The following is a 17,897-nucleotide window of genomic DNA, read 5'->3' as shown; positions in this document are numbered from 1 at the left end:
CTGCAATACCCCTGGCGTTGCAGATGTTTATGGGCGGTGGTGATCTCTTACCATCAGGAGACCCACTTGCTCGTTTGCCATCCAGTCGAATAAAAAAAAAAAAAAAAAAAACTTAGGAAAAGTTCTACAGGTAGAATGAAATGAAAGATGAATTATTATACGTACCTATATAATATCGCTGCTTCTAGATTTTTCGTCGAAAGCTTTCGCGAAATGCGGCTTTTCAAGTTTTTAGTGTACCTACAGTGATACTCGAACCTATCAAAAAAAAAAATATTTGTAATTTTTGATGTTCACTTGGTGTGTATATTTGAATCAATTGAATGTGTGTTTGCAGTTACTTTGGAAAAATTCTACAGGTAGAATAAAATGAAAGATTAATATTACATACTTACGATAATATCGATTCCTCTCATCTAGAGAAGTTTATTTGTTTCATAACTACAAGTATATTTGCTAAGTTTTTTATTTTATATTCGCTAATTTTAACGCTGAAACAGATGCAGCATTTTGCATGATCGCGTGTCTTTTCAGCGATAATAATCATGATACCTACTCGTCACTTCGTCGCGTCACGAAGATTCTAACAACTTATTCTACTTTTTAAAAACAAAGATAATGATCGCTAATTTTGTCCCACCTACAAATGTAACACACTCAATACAAATTCGATTTATTTCCGAAACTTGGTTTTCGACTAAATCCAGCAGACCTGCCAATGCCGATGGCATTGTATCCACTTCTCACTCAGTCCGTTAACATGTGAGCAGGACGTGAATACATTAATGGCCTCAACTGTCTTATTGTTTTCTTCAGCTTTGTGGTACTAATAGAGCGATTGCATGCCGCCTACATACTTAATTATCTATTAGGGAACAATTTAATGTTTCAATATATCACTATGGACAAACTATGCTACATTCACTTGGTTTATTTACTTAGGTACCAGCCTGTTGTTGCCCGCGACTCTGTCTGCGTAGAATTCGTTAATCTTTCTTGGAACTATGCAATTTTACGTGGGACTTACCTGGGGCTCAAACTATCTGTATACCGAATTTCGTCTTAAATTCCCATCTAATGCTTGAAAAATCCTGTTACTGCACTTAAGATTTTAGGATCAATTACTATTAAGACATATTAAATGTCATTTTAGAAGGAAAAGTGGAATGGAAGCGAAAAAGAAGGAGGCCGAGGATTGACTATACAAAAGGAAAAGGTAGCCGCTTTGAGTACAGAGAAGTGGAAAGCCATTCATCATCGGCTACAGCGACAAAAGTGTAGATGAGATGAAGATATTTCATCCAAATCCATGCAGTCGTTTTAGCGTGAAGGAGTAATAAATAACACACACACTATATATATTATATTTTTTTTTACCACGGGACACTTGACACCAATTGATCTAGTCCCAAACTAAGCAAAGTTTGTACTATGGATACTAGGCAACCGATTAACATACACAACATACATACACACATACATACATAAATACACATAGATAAATACATACTTAAATACATATTAAACATCCAAAACCCGAGAGCAAACATTCGCATTTTTCATACAAATATCTGCCCCGGCGGAATCGAACCCTGGACCTCAAGCTTTGTAGTCAGGTTCTCTAAGCACTTGGCCATCCGACCGTGATATAAACTGGCTCATTATACTTATTTCCCAGCAGAACAAACCAGATATATAGTAATTTCCTTCACTCGTAAATCAAAGCAACATTACTTGACAAAGAAATTGATTCAAAGTTTACCCAAACCTTAAAGTATTTGGAATGTATTCTGCTGAAACCGAAATTGGCTTGCATAGAAAACTTCTCAAGCAGCGATTGGTCGAAGATGCCACGATAATCCGGATCCGATAGCTTTGAGTAAAACCTTAAAATCTCCGTGAACAGCTCCTGGGACTAATATCTATGAAAGTAAACGGTTTGCTTTCCCGTATTAAGAATTTTCACGTCTTCGTAGTTTTAATATAGAAGATAATTTAATAAAAAAGCATATTCTATACGCATTTAGTATTTCTAACCTAACCTAACCTGACCCTTACCTGACCTAACCTAACCATTTGAATGAATATATAGAATTCTATTAAAAGTAATTTAAGCTTAGGCCAGTATAGTATACTTAACTATTAATTTTAACTTCTTTTCCTCGTAACGGTATAATTAAATGAATAAATAAATATCACGGGACAATTCACACCAACTGACCTAGTCCCAAAGTACCTAAGCTTAGCAAAGCTTGTGTTATGGGTACTAAGCAACGGATAAATATAATTATATACATAGATAGATACATACTTAAATAGGTACATAGTAAACACCCAAGACCCGAGAACAAACATTCGTATTTTTCATACAAATATCTGCCCCGACACGGGAATCGAACCCGGGACCTCAAGCTTCGTAGTCATTATAGATATGCAAGTTGCGGAAAGTTTCCAAAACGATGAAAAAGTTCTCGGAAATTTCTGGAAATTTTTACAAGAAATAAAGAAAATTTGAATTTAAGAAACGGAAAGTTTCAATCCCCATACAAAATTGTGAGTACCTAGTTTCCGAAATTTTCTAATGCGAAATTTCGCAATTTTGGAAAGATTCCTTTGGCACATCAGTAGGTATAATAGAGTCATTGGCATATTCGTATAACACTGGGGGAGGCCCTATGGAGTACGTCTTACGGCTGATACGATAATGATGATAGTAAAATTAAAATTTTATTCCTACTCAAGTGACGTAAAGTATTGCATTAAACTAGTCCACGCAGATACCAAAATTAAGAGAGTAAGTTAGTCACCATTAATTCATCGCTAGAACCTGAATTTATTGATGACGAACTAAAGTCATCGACATAGCTCGAAGAAAATGCAAGGTGAAGCGGCGATGGGCGGGCCTCATGAGGAAGCAAGGTCCTCGAGTGGCCACTACGAACCGAAAAATGAAGCTTTGGCAGGCCTCCCACTAGGACTCTTGGACAAAGGACACCCCCTTATAAAGTAGTGAACGATAACTCTCCACTTGCATCCACCGGTTGATCGCAGCGGCAAGTCTCGCGATGCCATCAGTCCACCAAGTGCGAGGACTAAGCTGCCAATGCCAACATCAAAGGATAAATACCGTCCATAAATAATTTGGCTCATTCAACCACTATAATAAATAGGTATAAAGAATATGTAATAAATTCTTGCCCAGCCCCAGTTGTATACGTAGTAATTGTTTCATCTCATAGGTAAACTCGCCGGAAATTACTTTCGAACAGGCTGGCTATGAATAAAGAATGTCCCGACCTTTTTTAACGTTGAATTGTTTTGGGGAAATCCTCATCAAAATATCTTTGTTTGGAAACAAAGCTTTCTTGTTTGCTATTACATTATAACTTCCTGTTTCTACAGTTATTTTATACAATACATTAAATTTACACTTAAGAAAAATTGCATTGAAAATTTATAAATTACAAGGTAAAGCAAGGCAAGCTTTTGAAATTGAAAAGGTCGATAAATACATACTTAATATTAACTAGCTCAACTTCATCGGCCAAGAATTCGTAATTTACTAGAAGTCGAAGTGTAACCATGTCGTTGATGCAGTGTGTACACTTTGAACATTGGTCAATGAGTGGCAACATTAGTTAACCACAGTTTAAAAATCCTGTGAAATATTTGCACTGGTCCTTACTCAAACAAACCGAGCCATGTGTTGAAATATTCCGGAAGAAGTTAAAGACGCATTACCTACAGGTAAATTATGCTTATTCATGTTTAGGATCCAAAGTAAAGCTTTCCTTATTTAATATACTTCGTTTAGTTTTTTGCCGGATTCTTCTCAACAGAGGGTTTTCCCAACGAATTTTGAAGATGTCGAGCTAGGTCGTGAGTTATAAATCCGGATTAACTGACATTTAATATCGGTGGTACATTCATAAGTACTTACTTGTAAATTATAGAAAGATTTTGACTTTGACTTTTCTTATTTTTTTTACTAAATTCATCCACTTCATTCAGTAAGTCCATTGTCCCATGATATTAATATTATTTCTGCCGTGCAGGTGTTTTGCTATTGTGAATTTTGTCGCGTGCCGGTTTATATTAACCACGCAGTCATGTTAACCTTTACAGTGTACATAAATTCATGCTCTTGGCAGGCCCAGACATGTGCTTGCATACCAGCTAAACTAATTCGAGCTGACCCAGCTGAGCCAGCTCGAGTGCGTGCGGCTTTAGTCACCGTCGTCTTGACTTTGAGTACAATCAAATGCAACAGAATTGGTTTAGATAGAGAATATTAATTATTTTAACGTATTTAAAAATAAAGGTCCATACTTTATACTTATACACAGTATAAAAAATAGAAAATCAGTGTTTTAACGACAATAACTGCAATTAATAGCAAGTAAAAATGTAACTTTATTTGTAAGGAAAAATACTGCCTCTGTGGCCACTAGAGTATACTAGGCTTTGAGGCACTGATTTTAATACTCAGGAAAAGGCTTTTTTATATTAAAATTAATTTAATTAAAAAAACATGTAATTAGTATTACCTATACAGAGCCGGAGCTGAAGCCAGAGAGTGACAGTGTTGCCACTCAAAATAATAATTGGGTAGGTACCGTAAGTTGTCGAGGATGGTGCATATTATATTTTTGTCGATAGTAGACTTATAATGTAGCTCACTCCTGTAGATAGATACTTTTTTCACTTTCCGTGTTTTTTTTTTTGTAAAAATAACGGAAAGTGTGATTGAAACTTATTTTTATTTATTCCTCTTAATGGCGGCCATAAGGCTTGGGCCAATGTCAGTTAAATTAAAGATAAATATATTCTTCTTATGCATGTTGTACGGTGATTGTAGTTTTTGCAACTTGATAGCAAAATTCCAGAAACCACGCGGAAACCACTTGCGCATTAAAAAATGTCAGACACGAGAGCAATATAGAATTTTGTGATCACTGTTCACAGTTAAGGTTAATCACCGCATAAAACACTATCAAAATTATACTTCAACTAGCCAAAGAAGCAGAAATACCAAAATTAGATATCGTCTACATCCGCCATGTTCGAATGCTACAAATCGAATCGATTGAAACTTTATTTATTAAAAAAAAGGTCGGATTTACAGCTGTCATTTGTCAAATGTCGCCGTCCGTACGTACGTGTGTGTATACGTATGTGTCGTTGTCCGGCAACTTATTTATTATTATTCCCCTCAATGGCGGCCTTAAGGTTTGGGCCAATGTCAGTTAAATTAAAGATAAATATATTCTTCTCTTTCACGTTGTACGGTGATTGTAGTTTTGCCGGCAAGATTTAACAACTGACAGCTGTCAATACGGCATCTTTTTTTTAATCAAACAGACCAAGGCACAAAACTTATTAATCTCACGAGACGTGTGGTTTGCCGAAATAAAGTTACAATTTATTTTTACAAAAAAAAAACAGAAAGTGAAAAAAATATCTACAGGAGTGGAGTGAGCTACAATATGTCTACTATCAATAAAAAATATAATATAGACCATCCCAGAAAACTTAAGCTACTCAATTAAAAAATATTTATTTGTTGGTGTTGCCAACAGCCACATTGTCTAGCGCACTCGAAATCATTATCACATTCACCACTTCTTTCTGCCAAATAGTAACTTTGGTGTACTGCCTTTTCGGCGAAATATGTTTCGCAAAATTTCACTTAGCAACCAACCTTTCGCCAAAGCTTAATTTGGCAAACTAATATTTAGCATTACTTTACTTCGCATTTTTTTATTTCGCAACATTTTCACATTGCAAAATTTTACTTCAGCACACATTTATGTGGCAAATAATTATGTAGCAAATGATTGGCTTAGGCAAATAACAAATTGTCAAATAACATTTGGAAAAGTTTTTACATTGCAAAGTTATACTTTAATTTGATTTGTGCGAGCGAGCGAAGCGAGCGAGCAAGACGGTTCGGAGCAGAAGCGACTTGGATAGTTTAGGTTCAAAAGGCTAAGGCGGGAGCGAAGCGGAGCGTAGTATAATGTAGCTACGCTCCGCTTCGCTCCCGCCTTAGCCTTCGATGTTAGGTTTTTTTTTATAGCAGCCAGGATAAATGACACTAGAAAAGTAGGTTGGATGCCATTCAATAAGTTGCTAAATTAAGGTATGCCAATCAATACATTTGACGAAAACATAAATGACATCTTAAAAAAAATCCTGGTAATAATTTGCATAATAATAATTTATCGAATCATTAGTTGGAAAATGATATCAGTGCGAAACGTTGAGTTGGGAAATAACATTTCGCCTAAATAAAAATATGGGATAAATAGTTTGGGAGTTAATAATTTGCTAAATAATTTTCGCCGATACATTAGTAAACCAGAAACTTTATTGTCTGACACATTTGGAATCACAATCGTTTTCGCCGCTTCGTTCTGTCACACGGTGTAGGATGAGGGTAAAAAAAAATGGTGAATGCAATCGCTAGCGCCTCGCCCGCGTGATAAACAATAAGTAGCCTCTGGTTTTAAAAACTACAATACCTAACAACGTTTATTTCTTCTTCCCCAGGTACATATTCCTCGCTATTTACACCGCGGAGATGATAATAAAATGCATAGCGAAGGGTTTCATACTGAACAAGTACACGTATCTACGGAACCCGTGGAATTGGTTGGACTTCGTGGTGATTACTTCAGGGTACGCAACCATTGGAATGGATGTGGGGAACCTAGCTGGTCTCCGGACCTTCAGGGTGCTAAGGGCGTTGAAGACTGTCTCTATAATGCCAGGTAAGTTTATATAAGTAGAAACACACAAAACTAACAACGCGAGCCATCTTGGGTAGGTACTTGACTACTTGTACTTTCATCCTATTGGAAGTGGGACAAAATTTTATTACAAGATTAAACTTATATAACAACCACAAACAGGGCAATTTAAATAATAAGTAGTTAGCCGGTAATGGTTTATTGGATAGGAAGTATTTGCATTTCACTGATGAGTAGGACACAAATTTAGTAAAACATAATATGAAAACCCAAAAAACGTGTGCGCATCAGTATTGGGCAATATGTAACCTAACTACAGATTACTGATTGCGGGTACAGTTTGTAGTTAGTAATCTCAGCAACAGATTACAAAAAGTAACCGTAAAATGTAGTTAAAAATTTCAGTTACTAACTACAAATTGTAGTTGCAATCACGGTTACTTGATTACATTTTCTAACTACGAGTACATACTTAGCTTAGAACGAAAAAAGATTATATCAAATGAAAAGACCACAGATAGGAGTACGAGTAACAGATCTTCCTAGATAGGCCAAGTTCCTCATGAATACCAAACGTGTCACCTTTTTTTACAAGCTTTTATTTGCAATCTATTGTGTATGTATGAGTCAAATCTTACAAGTTATATTTGACCAACTTTCAGTGATCGCAAAACAAAACAAAATATTCTTAAAACTAAAGTAGTTAGTATTCATAACTTATGTAACCTGATTAATTTAGTTAGATTACATGTACCTTACTACTTGTAATTAAGCTTACTTAACCACTTGTAATCTTAACTACTTGTGTGTAGTTAACTACATGTAATCGTAATCTGTAATCAGATTTCAAAATGTAGTAACTACACCCTACACTGGTGCGCATTAATAACAAGAAAGACGAATAACCTAACGTAACCAACAAAAAGTTAGAAAACCCCGACATCGTCACTTCAAACTTCAATATCTCAAAAACGGCCGAACCCATTTTGATAAAACATGTCTAACAACCATCGCTAACAACCCTGCTTTGAAATAAAAAACGCATTCAAATCGGTTCACCCGAGCTACGGTGCCACAGACAGACATACAGACACACAGACACTCATAGCGGTCAAACTTATAACACCTCTTTTTGCGTCGGGGGTTAAAAAAGGCGACATTGCGTCTGTATGTCGCAAGCGATAACTTTTATATTGTTATTCACCCCCGACGCAAAAAGAGGGGTGTTATAAATTTGACCGCTATGTGTGTCCGTGTGCGTCTGTCTGTGGCACTGTAGCTCTTAAACGGGTGGGCCGATTTGAATGCGGTTTTTTTTATTTGAAATCCGTATTTCTAGCGATGGTTCTTAGACATCTGTTGGCGTCGTCGTAGTTGTCCGAAGTGGACTTAAATGAAAATTCCGGATAAAAACACAACGACAATTTACTCCACAAATCACAGTACAATATCAGAAGGAAAAAGTTTATAATTTAGCAACTAAAGTCCAGAAAAGCACATAGAATAGGATAGTCAAACAGGCACAATCACAACAGTAATGTTTTTCGTAATCATATAGCAAATAAGCGCGGCACTTTATATACAATACAATAGTAGATTATTGTCGTGGCCTGGAAGTAGGCAATTGCTGGCTGAGTATGAGTATTAAACGGACGAGCTTGCGAGTCCGTTTAACTAATACGAAGCCAGCAATTGCTATTCCAGCCGAGACTAATAAAAGCTTCTCAAAAAATGGTGAATAATTCTGAAATAGAATAAACTTTTTCTCAAAATATATTATAAAATTTAATTTTATTCCAATATTTTTCTTATGCTTTCCCGCCTTTTTTTATTAAAAATAAACTGCAGGTGTATTTTTCCACCGAAAACACCACAAGCTATTTCAGACCCAATAGAAAAAGTCCGGAGTTCCAACAAAATAAATGATACCGGCCATTAGACTTGGCTGTATACGACTTGTGCCAACATTTCCATGGCTTTTTTAACTTATAAAAAAGTGTCACTGATTGCAGGCGTGCTAATTTATTATTGTCGAGCTAGCGCGCCTGCAATCCTTTTAACTTTTCGCTGACCATCAACTACGCACTTCACCTTCTGATATATGTAAAGAATAATGTCAACTTTTACGGACATTTTTGAGACATAACTCTTCATTGCACACCGACACATAGCAAGCAGTACAGAAAACAGGTATACACAGAGACTACGTACTTACGTTACGTACTTGGACGACATGCGACGACAAGGCTTATTACTGGCGCGGGCGCTCGGTTCGAGTCGCTAGGCGGTGCAGTGGCATCGCACGCGCCGGGTGCGTGATGCGCAATTGTCTACTAATAAATTTAGGTTCGCTAATCCGCGTTACATACAAAATAAAATAAGATAAATGTTTTTAGTTATTGGCTTTTATTTATAACTAGCTTATGCCCGCGACTACGTCTGCGCGGATCTAGGTTATCGCGCGGTGGCGCCCTCTACCGGAATAAAAGGTATCCTATGTTGATCCTTGGGGTTCAAACTACCTATATACCAAATTTCATCAAAATCGGTTCAGTGGTTTCGACGTGAAAGGGTAACAGACAGACAGACAGACAGACAGACAGAGTTACTTTCGCATTTATAATATTAGTAAGGATAGTAAGGATTATAATACTAAGTTTTAGAATTGTTTAGTTTTTAATTTTTAAGTATTAAGGTAGTTCAAGTACTTGGGTAGTTTAAGTATTTGGGTAGTTCGTTATTATAAGCATACATTTTAGTTATTAAATATAAAATACACTACACATGGTTTATCAAAATTGGTTTAGCCGTTTTAGAGATATTGAATTTTGAAGTGACAAAGTCGGGGGTTTTCCAACTTTTTTTGGTTAGTTTAGGTTATTAATAGTTATTTGATGTTCGTTAGTCTAGTAATAACGTTTAAAATATTACCCAAGTTAATTCATTTAAGTAAATAGTCGTCCGACGATCACAGGACGTAATAAATCAAACTAACTGTTTCACGAGCAGCGGTTCATTTACCGGTCGATGAATAACCGCCACACATAAGATGTATCGTATAACCATTGTTGTACGTTTAAGACGCCTTGCGATACTCGTATATTGAGTCAAATTTCCAGTAAGATTGATTATACATTGAGCAGATTGCGCTGAGTTGGAGAATAACGACTCGCTTTCTTTATCTTGACTGACTGACTCATCAACGCGACGCCTAGCTAAAGAAGATATCATCGGAAGATGATACGTACACGTATTTTGATAAATTTGAGCGAAATATCTCTAATTGGTTTCTAACTACCTATAAGTTGTACTTAATTTTACAAGCTTTTATTTAGTTTCACCTGTCTGGTTGTCTGTCGGTCTGCCTGTTTGTTATCCTTCAAGTTAAATTCGACCAACTTCTAGTTGGTGGATTGACTTGTGTAAATTGCGTGACTCCTGGTAGTCCGGCCAGGATCGTCTCCACAGGACGGAACTCTTCAATGGTAAATGGCATCGACTTGAAATTTGGTATGCATGCTTGAAATTTTGTTTGGTATTTCGTGAAAATACAAGTATTACCAAAAACTTATTTTTTTGTTCATAATTTCAGAATCATCATTCGAGCTTATATTATTATACGTACTGCTGCGCTTACTAAAACAAACATAAAACTAGGTAACAACTACGTATTTCATAGGCAAATAGATGAGTTGTATGTAGTAGTAGTCCACAGAATAGGAATGGTGACGCCATTAAAAAATAATTCGAAGGCACGACTCCAGTAAAAAAACGCTTTATTTTAGCCCTGAAAACCAGATTAATTTTTGATTTACTGTAAAATTAGATTTTTTGTTGCTTTAAGACAAATAAATAGTTAGTTGATTGAAGTTGGCTTAACAAATAGAGACTTATGTACGCAGCGAGTAGGTACCCAAAATCCAGTCAAAATCTTTACGCAATCTCATTCGTTCTATCTTACGCAATTCGATCATTAACCCAAAAACTGTCCGTCACTCCGGACGTCCTGAAATCGTCCCGGCAAACCGTTCGAGCCATTGCACATTCGAATACTGCCTAATTACCCTCCCTTAGGTAATGCGGATATTTTGTCTGACGATTTTCAAGTAACTAACTACCTAAACAGACCCTATTCGGAAGATGTTTCCTAGATGTCCTAGCATTAAAAGCCCCTTTGGCACCCGTACTATTGTTGTAGGTTACTTCTTTCACCGAAATGTTCGTAGTAAAATAAAATGTCATTTTGCACTTGAGGTTACCCACGTTACCGTAACCATGGCCGTAACAGGAATAATTACGAAAAAGGCGCTAGCCCGGAATCGAACCCACGACACTGCTTGAAAGACCATTGGTTAAGCCTCTAGAGGCACCACGACAGCTCTACTGTACCCTATATCATTAATAACTTATACCTACTTAACATAATACATAAATATATTTCTATAATAAGAAATTAAATGAAAAACAATTAGTCTTTAATAATATTTATTGTAACATTGCCTACTTTGGCACAATTTTTGAAAATTATATTAATGTTTTTACCAGCTATACGTATATTTGTATTATTTTCGTCAGATGTAACATGTAGTTTTTCGTTTGAACCAGATGGTTGCGAAATCACCCGTAAATCGCCTTGGGGTCTCGAATTTATGGTTTCATCGACGTTTTCCGTCTTAATATGAATAGGATCTTCGCTCATATCGTCAGAATCTCTGTCAAATTCCATTTCTAATTCTGTTAATGTGCTAGATGCGAATGCTTGAGATGCACGGACATGCCTAAGAGATTTCACAATAGGACTTTTATTATCCTCAATCACCACTTGTATGTCTTGAGTCGACTCATCGGGTATATTTTCACCGTCTGTGCCAGTATCGTCCTTTTGTTTTTTATTCTTATCGTCAGTATCAGTAATGTTTTGGTTATGCGTTTGCGCATCAATGGTAGATTCCGTTACATCTTCACGGTCAGTAACAAAATTGCCTCTCTTTCTTTTATTCCCTACAACGACATTGACTCCAGAATATCCAGTGGCTGATCTTCGAAAACAATGCCCCGTATAGCTTTTCGGATTTGGCAATTGCAAAAATGTGGCGATATCTTTCGGCATACTCGAAATTTTGTGCCTACCAACAACCTGTTTAATACATTTACCATCCCTATATTTAAGGAAGAATCTATCAGTTTCCAAGTGTTTTGGTCGAAGCGCTATATATTTCTCGACCAATGGTGTTAAATCTTCTGGAATAACGAATACTCTATCCGTATTAGTTACTACTAACACATCGCCATGTTTTTTTATATTTTTGGTAGTCATGGTGACGAGCTCTCCTGAACGACATGCGCCACAAATAGCCAGAATAAGGGCGACCTGCAACAAGTAATAATAGTTTATGTCACAAAAGCGGGGAAGTTTAACTTCAAGTTGGCAAAACATCTGCAATATCCTAGTGTTGCAGATGTTTATGGGCGGTGGTGATCTTTACCATCAGGAGACCCACTTGCTCGTTTTCCATCCAGTCGAATAAAAAAAAGTATATACCTACTCTGTTTCTACGGCAGGCGAAAAAATTACTATGGGCAACTTTTCGCATGTATTCCTCTCAATGTCATTCTAAAACATGATACAAGTTTCATTGTCTTGAGTCACCACTAACATCCCGTACTCTAAAAATTTGTACTAAGAGCAAATGATAAAAAAATGCACCGGACAAAATATATAACATACTTCCTTCGATGTTCGTTTTTTCGGCTGCCCTAGAAACAGAATATATGCATAAAACCTTACATTACCATTTACCATTAATGAATACGGTGAAAAAATCCGTGGTGGCCTGGTGGTTTTACCTTAGCAGAGGAGGTTCAAACCCCAGCTCGCACCCTGAGTTTTTCGAAATTCATGTGTAAAATTAAATTACATTTGAAATTTACCACGAACTTTACGGTGAAGGAAAACGTCTTCATCATCTTTTGTTTTGTTGTTTTTTGTATTATTTTTGTGTTTTATGTACAATAAAGTATTTACATACATACATCGTGAGGAAACCTGCACAAACCTGTGAAGCAATTCAATGGTATCTGTGAAGTTCCCGATCGGCATTGGGCCCGCGTGGGAACTATGGCCTAAGCCCTCTTATTCTGAGAGGAGGCCTATGCCCAGCAGTGGAATTTATATAGACTTAGACGATGATGATGTTGATGACTGCGGGTTAAGTTGTATTGTAATTATTTGGCCAGTTTTTTATTTTACTCGACTGCGGTCACATTCGCTCCTCAGACCGAAATTTATCAATCAATTCAATATGAAGATATTTTTCTCACGTCGCAACAAACTATTGTCCTTACGTCAGATCGAGGGTTCAACGACTCGTGTAATGGCAATATATATCCGTCCCTCTCCCGCGTATCACGGCGGTATCGCGGTATCTCAACAACTGGCAATTGCTACTTTCCATTCGGGAAACAGCAAAATTGTACATTATCTACATGTACAGTAATGTATTATTTACTCTGCTCAAGCTAGCTAATAAACGGAGCTTGAACGGACCAATTTAACTGTGGTTTTAAAACCTAACATGGAATGTAACATAAATAGAGTTATTGTCATTAATATTAACTTATTCATTTCTTTCTTTTTTTTGTTATTTCTGTAACTACAGAAACAACTAAATAAGTCATAAAAATTAAACTGACGAACGGTTACTTCTGCATATTTCATTGTTGCTATCATATCTCGCGGAAATTGTATAATTTTTAGAGATAAGTAAAAGTAACTTGTGTTCGTCACTACAAGCAAATTTTTGCAGACGTTTGAAACGTAAACAAACAAACCAAAAAAAAAATACAAACATTGGAACATAGAACCTCCTCCTTTTTTGAAGTCGATTAAAAAACTGATTAAGTGCGTATCAGAATCACATACCTACGTTAAAAATTAAAATATCAAAACATTTACCTTAGTAGCTAAGTATATATCGTCGGGGGCATTGCGTAGAAATGTCTTGATGTTTTCTTCTGTCAAACTCTTCGAAACCACACATTTGTAACCTCGCGATTTCTTTTTCAAAAACCATGTTAACTTTGCGTAATTCTGAATAGAAATGTTGTGCTTTAAGTGTATCGTGCATTTGAGCATGGAATATATAGCCCATAAACTAGACGGTTTTCTTTTATCGGACAGTTCGAGGAAATAGTCCAAGAAAACGCTTTCGTCTAGCGAATCTTTCTGATTTTTCTTTTTCCACTTCACGAACGTGTCATATGCTTGAAGATATTTCACTTTTGACTTCATTGGCAGTAACTTGCTCAGGCCTGCCGTCTCTAATTCCAAATCACTGTCACTGGAACTCATTTTTCTGATAAAATGTAGCTATTATGAATCAAAACACTAATGCGTAGCCGCCATTTTTATTTCTTGTCAGAATCTTTTTGGCGCCCGCTCGTGAACGCGGCTCGAGAGCAAATGATCGATCCAGTCAGTCGTTCTTTTGCTCGCTCCATTCAGTCCGTTCGTTCAACTTGCTAGCCCACTCACACACTGCCGCCCGACGGTTACAGATAATCACATTTTCGCCTCGCTAGGTCGGAAAGGTTTTGTTTGTTATTTGATATCTGCGCGCAAAGGAGTTTTTTATTTGCCAGCGTGAAAGAGATTGTTTTGATTCGAACGTGACAATCTGACAATGAACTTAGGATAGTGATACACCTATTCCTTTTTTAGTTAATGAATATACCTACATAAGACACGTTCAGAAATATAGTTGCTAATACAATTGTTTATGTAACATAAATCATATTATATACCTAATTGGATTTAACTTTTTTTTAATGAACATTGACTAAGTAAGTAATCAAAATAGTATTTACACTTTTCTAAGTTTTTTTTAATATTATTTTAATTTCGTCGTTAATCACATGAAGTAATAAAGAAAAATAAAAACATAGATATGGCGCAAAATTTAATATTCGGTGTATTTTTTTTATTGTTAATTATGTGCAATAAATAGTTTACATACCTACATGAACCGTCAGAAGTACATTATGTCTGCGTACAGTATAATTAATTAGGTACTCGGTATTATCTGTTCGTCTGTTGTTTATATAGGTACTACAAAATTATCTAATCACCATACTTACCTACACGGTAATCTTTTGAACAGTTTTTATTTCTGATAGAAAATTCACGAAACTCAATGAATAAAAAAGAAATCATAAACAGAATAGACCAAATTTGCATGAATACGTAAATCATAAACGCCTAAAATAGATAGATGGATGAAACTATGGCGTAGTGACCCTCGTCATACAAAGAATATTCCAAAACAAGGGGATTTATAAAGTACCTGAAAAATTGCCTGATATCTAAAATAGGTATTTTTATAAAACGGTGTATTAATTTCTGTTTTCTAACTTATAAATAATAATTACAAACAACAACAAATCTGTGAAGCATTTCAATGGGGCGTGTGAAGTTCCCAATACGCACTGGGCTCGCGTGGGAACTACAGCCCAAGCTTTCTCATTCTAAGAGGCAGGCCTGTGCCTAGCACTGGACGTACCTATATTTATATATGTACTCTGAGCCTATATAGACTGATATAAATAGGGTACTTCAAGTTGTCCTACAAACGAGGAATGTGCTATATCTAAGGTATGAAAGTAGACCTTAAATATACCACAATCAATAAGAAAAGTCTGCGATTCTTATTTTTTTACCCGACTGCGAACAAGGCGAGGTTTGTGTTTGACCCGTATGTATGTATGTATGTATGTAGGTATGTAAGTATATATGTATGTCTATTCCTTTGTCCTCTCGACCCTCGTAACTGCTTAACGGCTAAACCGATTTTGATAAATGTCGTCATTGGATTCGTCTTGATGACGGGAGTGAAACTGGGTGCATGAAATCTTGAAAAATTAAAAGGGTGAAATTACTGGCACTTGAAGTATCCCATCTTAGGCCTCTAGGTTGGCAACGCATCTGCAATACCCCTGGTGTTGCACATGTTTATGGGCGGTAGTGATCTCTTATACCTAGTGCCATCCACGAAGACGCGTGATTTTGTCAAAATTAGACATTAATGACATTGTAATAAGAACCACGGCACGCGTCATCGTCAATGACTCTACCTATACCATCAGGAGATCCACTTTCTCGTTTGCCATCCAGTCGAATAAAAAAAGGCGGATTTTTGGCGCCAAATTGTGAGTTTTCGATTTTTTTCATCCAACCAAACCTATCGAGTTGGGTATCAAATGAAAGCTAATAATTACCCCATTCTAAATATATGTGGGTTATAATACTTTTAATCTATAATTTTCACATAAATATCATAAAGGTGTAAGTAAAATAAAACTTTAAATTTAATAAAATATCAAAAACCCGACTGCCTTAAAAACTAAAAGAAAGAAAATAATTCTAGTGGGCTAAAACTCTGTTAAGTAGCTAACTTAAAATTCAACAGTCGGAACCCATTTAAATCGGGACCAGCTGAAAAATTCTTAGTACCTAAAGGGTCCCGACTTTTGAACTTTAAGTTAGCTACATAACAAAGTTCTAGCCCACTAGACTTGTTTTCTACGTTTTAGTATTTTTTTATACTTCTCTTATTATGTCAGTCTAGCTGTCTACAATGACCCCGTACTGCGTACATGTTGCTTAGGAAAGATGATCTTTTAATACTGGAAATGCATCAAATATCTAACTGAATTTAAGTATACCCCAAAATTTATCATAGGATTTATCATATCACATATCAAAATCTACATACTAGATTGTGATTGTATGTACATTGAACCTTCATTGAACCATGATCTTGTAGAGATCATACATAACTTGCTAAAATGTCATTCATTTGATATTTGACCTTTGCCACAGATACAGTCACGGTTGTTGATTGACTCGTATCAGCACTACAATAATTTTCTCTCTTTCACACAAAAAGAACACACCGATAATCAAATCAAATACAATCAGACAAACTGTGAAGTCCGTGAAGTTAAAGATTAAGCGCGAATTAAACTGATAGCCATCCGCCATTTGCATGTACAGCACTTAATACGGCCATTTCCTTTTCTGACGCTCCGTGTAGACCGAATAAAGCTAGACCAGTAAAGTTTTATTTCCTAGCTTTTCAGTTTGCATTGTTTTGGTGAACCGCAACACGTGTCTTGTCTTGAGTGCTCTTTAGAAATATATTTTGTGGCTGTTTTTTATTCCTACAAGGAACACTTAAGTATGTATACACTTATAGTTATATCCATCCGTCTGCAGCTTAGCTTAGAAGTTAGTGCTAGAAAACTACAAGTATATTAGTTGTTATGCGAAAAATGTGGTGCAAGGTGCAATAAAATATAGAATGTCATGTCTAAACCCATAATGTGGGGTATCGTTGGATAGGTGTTTAAAAACTTTATAAGTTTGCTAAAACCATTGTTTGATTTAGGGATCCGTTTGCAAAATATTACGTTTATTACGTGGGATGATGGTGATGAGTTTCTCTTTAAAATAAGAACTTTTGTAAATTTAATTATTAGCTTGCCCGTATCAAATTGTAATTTCCTTCTGTCTACTCGCCCCAGAGCCTTGGGGTAGGTCTAGGACTAGGACAACAGTAGATATTTTTTTACCGTTGTGGTAGACAAGTTCTCGAGTGGAGACCACGGATCGGCAAACGTAGCGTAGGATGTCCTCAGACTCGGTGGAGCGATGATCTTCGCAGGGCGGCTGGCAAGAGCTGGATGAGAATGGCCGAGGATCGTGCTCAGTGGCGTGCCATGGGAGAGGCCTATGTCCAGCAGTGGTCGAACATAGGCTGATGATTTTAATACAATTAACATTCTTTCTGCGACGTGAACAATTATTTTTATTATTTGATATTTTTGTACAATCAACACAAGACTGGCTTTCTTTGGTTAGAATTGTTACCTAGCAATGGGACTGAACTCACATGTGCGTTTGGGGTACACAGCAAAGTGCGGCACCTGGCAAAATGTCATGAAAAAAGTAAATGGTAATGAATGAAAATTTTATTAGTTTTTAAGGTTTATTACCCCCTGTTTCACCATCCAATGAATAAATTTATTTGATGGATAAATATGATGCCGTCTCTGTTTGTTTTGTTCGAATAGACGGAGACGGCATCA

The 17,897-nt window shown here is 36.3% G+C and overlaps 3 protein-coding genes across 3 annotated transcripts in view; 1 reads left to right on the top strand and 2 right to left on the bottom strand.

The window, feature by feature from the left end:
- Window positions 1-7,578, top strand: part of LOC141434971 (uncharacterized) — a 205,927-nt gene extending 198,349 nt beyond the window's left edge. The window contains exons 8-9 of the mRNA XM_074097467.1: window positions 6,553-6,773; window positions 7,565-7,578. Coding sequence (XP_073953568.1) covers window positions 6,553-6,773; window positions 7,565-7,578 — 235 coding nt within the window. The remainder of the gene's footprint in view (window positions 1-6,552; window positions 6,774-7,564) is intronic.
- LOC141434868 (alpha-N-acetylgalactosaminidase-like) overlaps window positions 1-17,897 on the bottom strand; it is a 544,783-nt gene that overhangs the window by 400,587 nt on the left and 126,299 nt on the right. The gene's annotated exons all lie outside the window — the stretch shown is intronic.
- Window positions 11,221-14,204, bottom strand: LOC141434969 (uncharacterized). Its single transcript, XM_074097466.1, has 2 exons — window positions 13,708-14,204; window positions 11,221-12,123 (listed from the first exon to the last, which is right to left on the bottom strand). Exons 1-2 carry the CDS (start codon window positions 14,101-14,103, stop codon window positions 11,221-11,223), a joined length of 1,299 nt encoding a protein of 432 aa, XP_073953567.1. The 5' UTR covers window positions 14,104-14,204.

This window comes from Choristoneura fumiferana, chromosome 14 (genome assembly GCF_025370935.1).
Source record: "Choristoneura fumiferana chromosome 14, NRCan_CFum_1, whole genome shotgun sequence".
In the NCBI taxonomy this organism is placed as follows: domain Eukaryota; kingdom Metazoa; phylum Arthropoda; class Insecta; order Lepidoptera; family Tortricidae; genus Choristoneura; species Choristoneura fumiferana.
Note: the sequence above shows the minus strand (reverse complement) of the source record. Positions and strands in the feature narration are given on the sequence as shown.

What these genes read in the sequence shown, in the direction of transcription:
- LOC141434969 (XM_074097466.1), bottom strand. Translation starts at nt 14,103, where the DNA reads ATGAGTTCCAGTGACAGTGATTTGGAATTAGAGACGGCAGGCCTGAGC. An exon ending in ATATATACTTAGCTACTAAG is followed by an intron (nt 12,124 to 13,707) that starts GTAAATGTTTTG and finishes TACTTGTTGCAG; the next exon opens with GTCGCCCTTATTCTGGCTAT.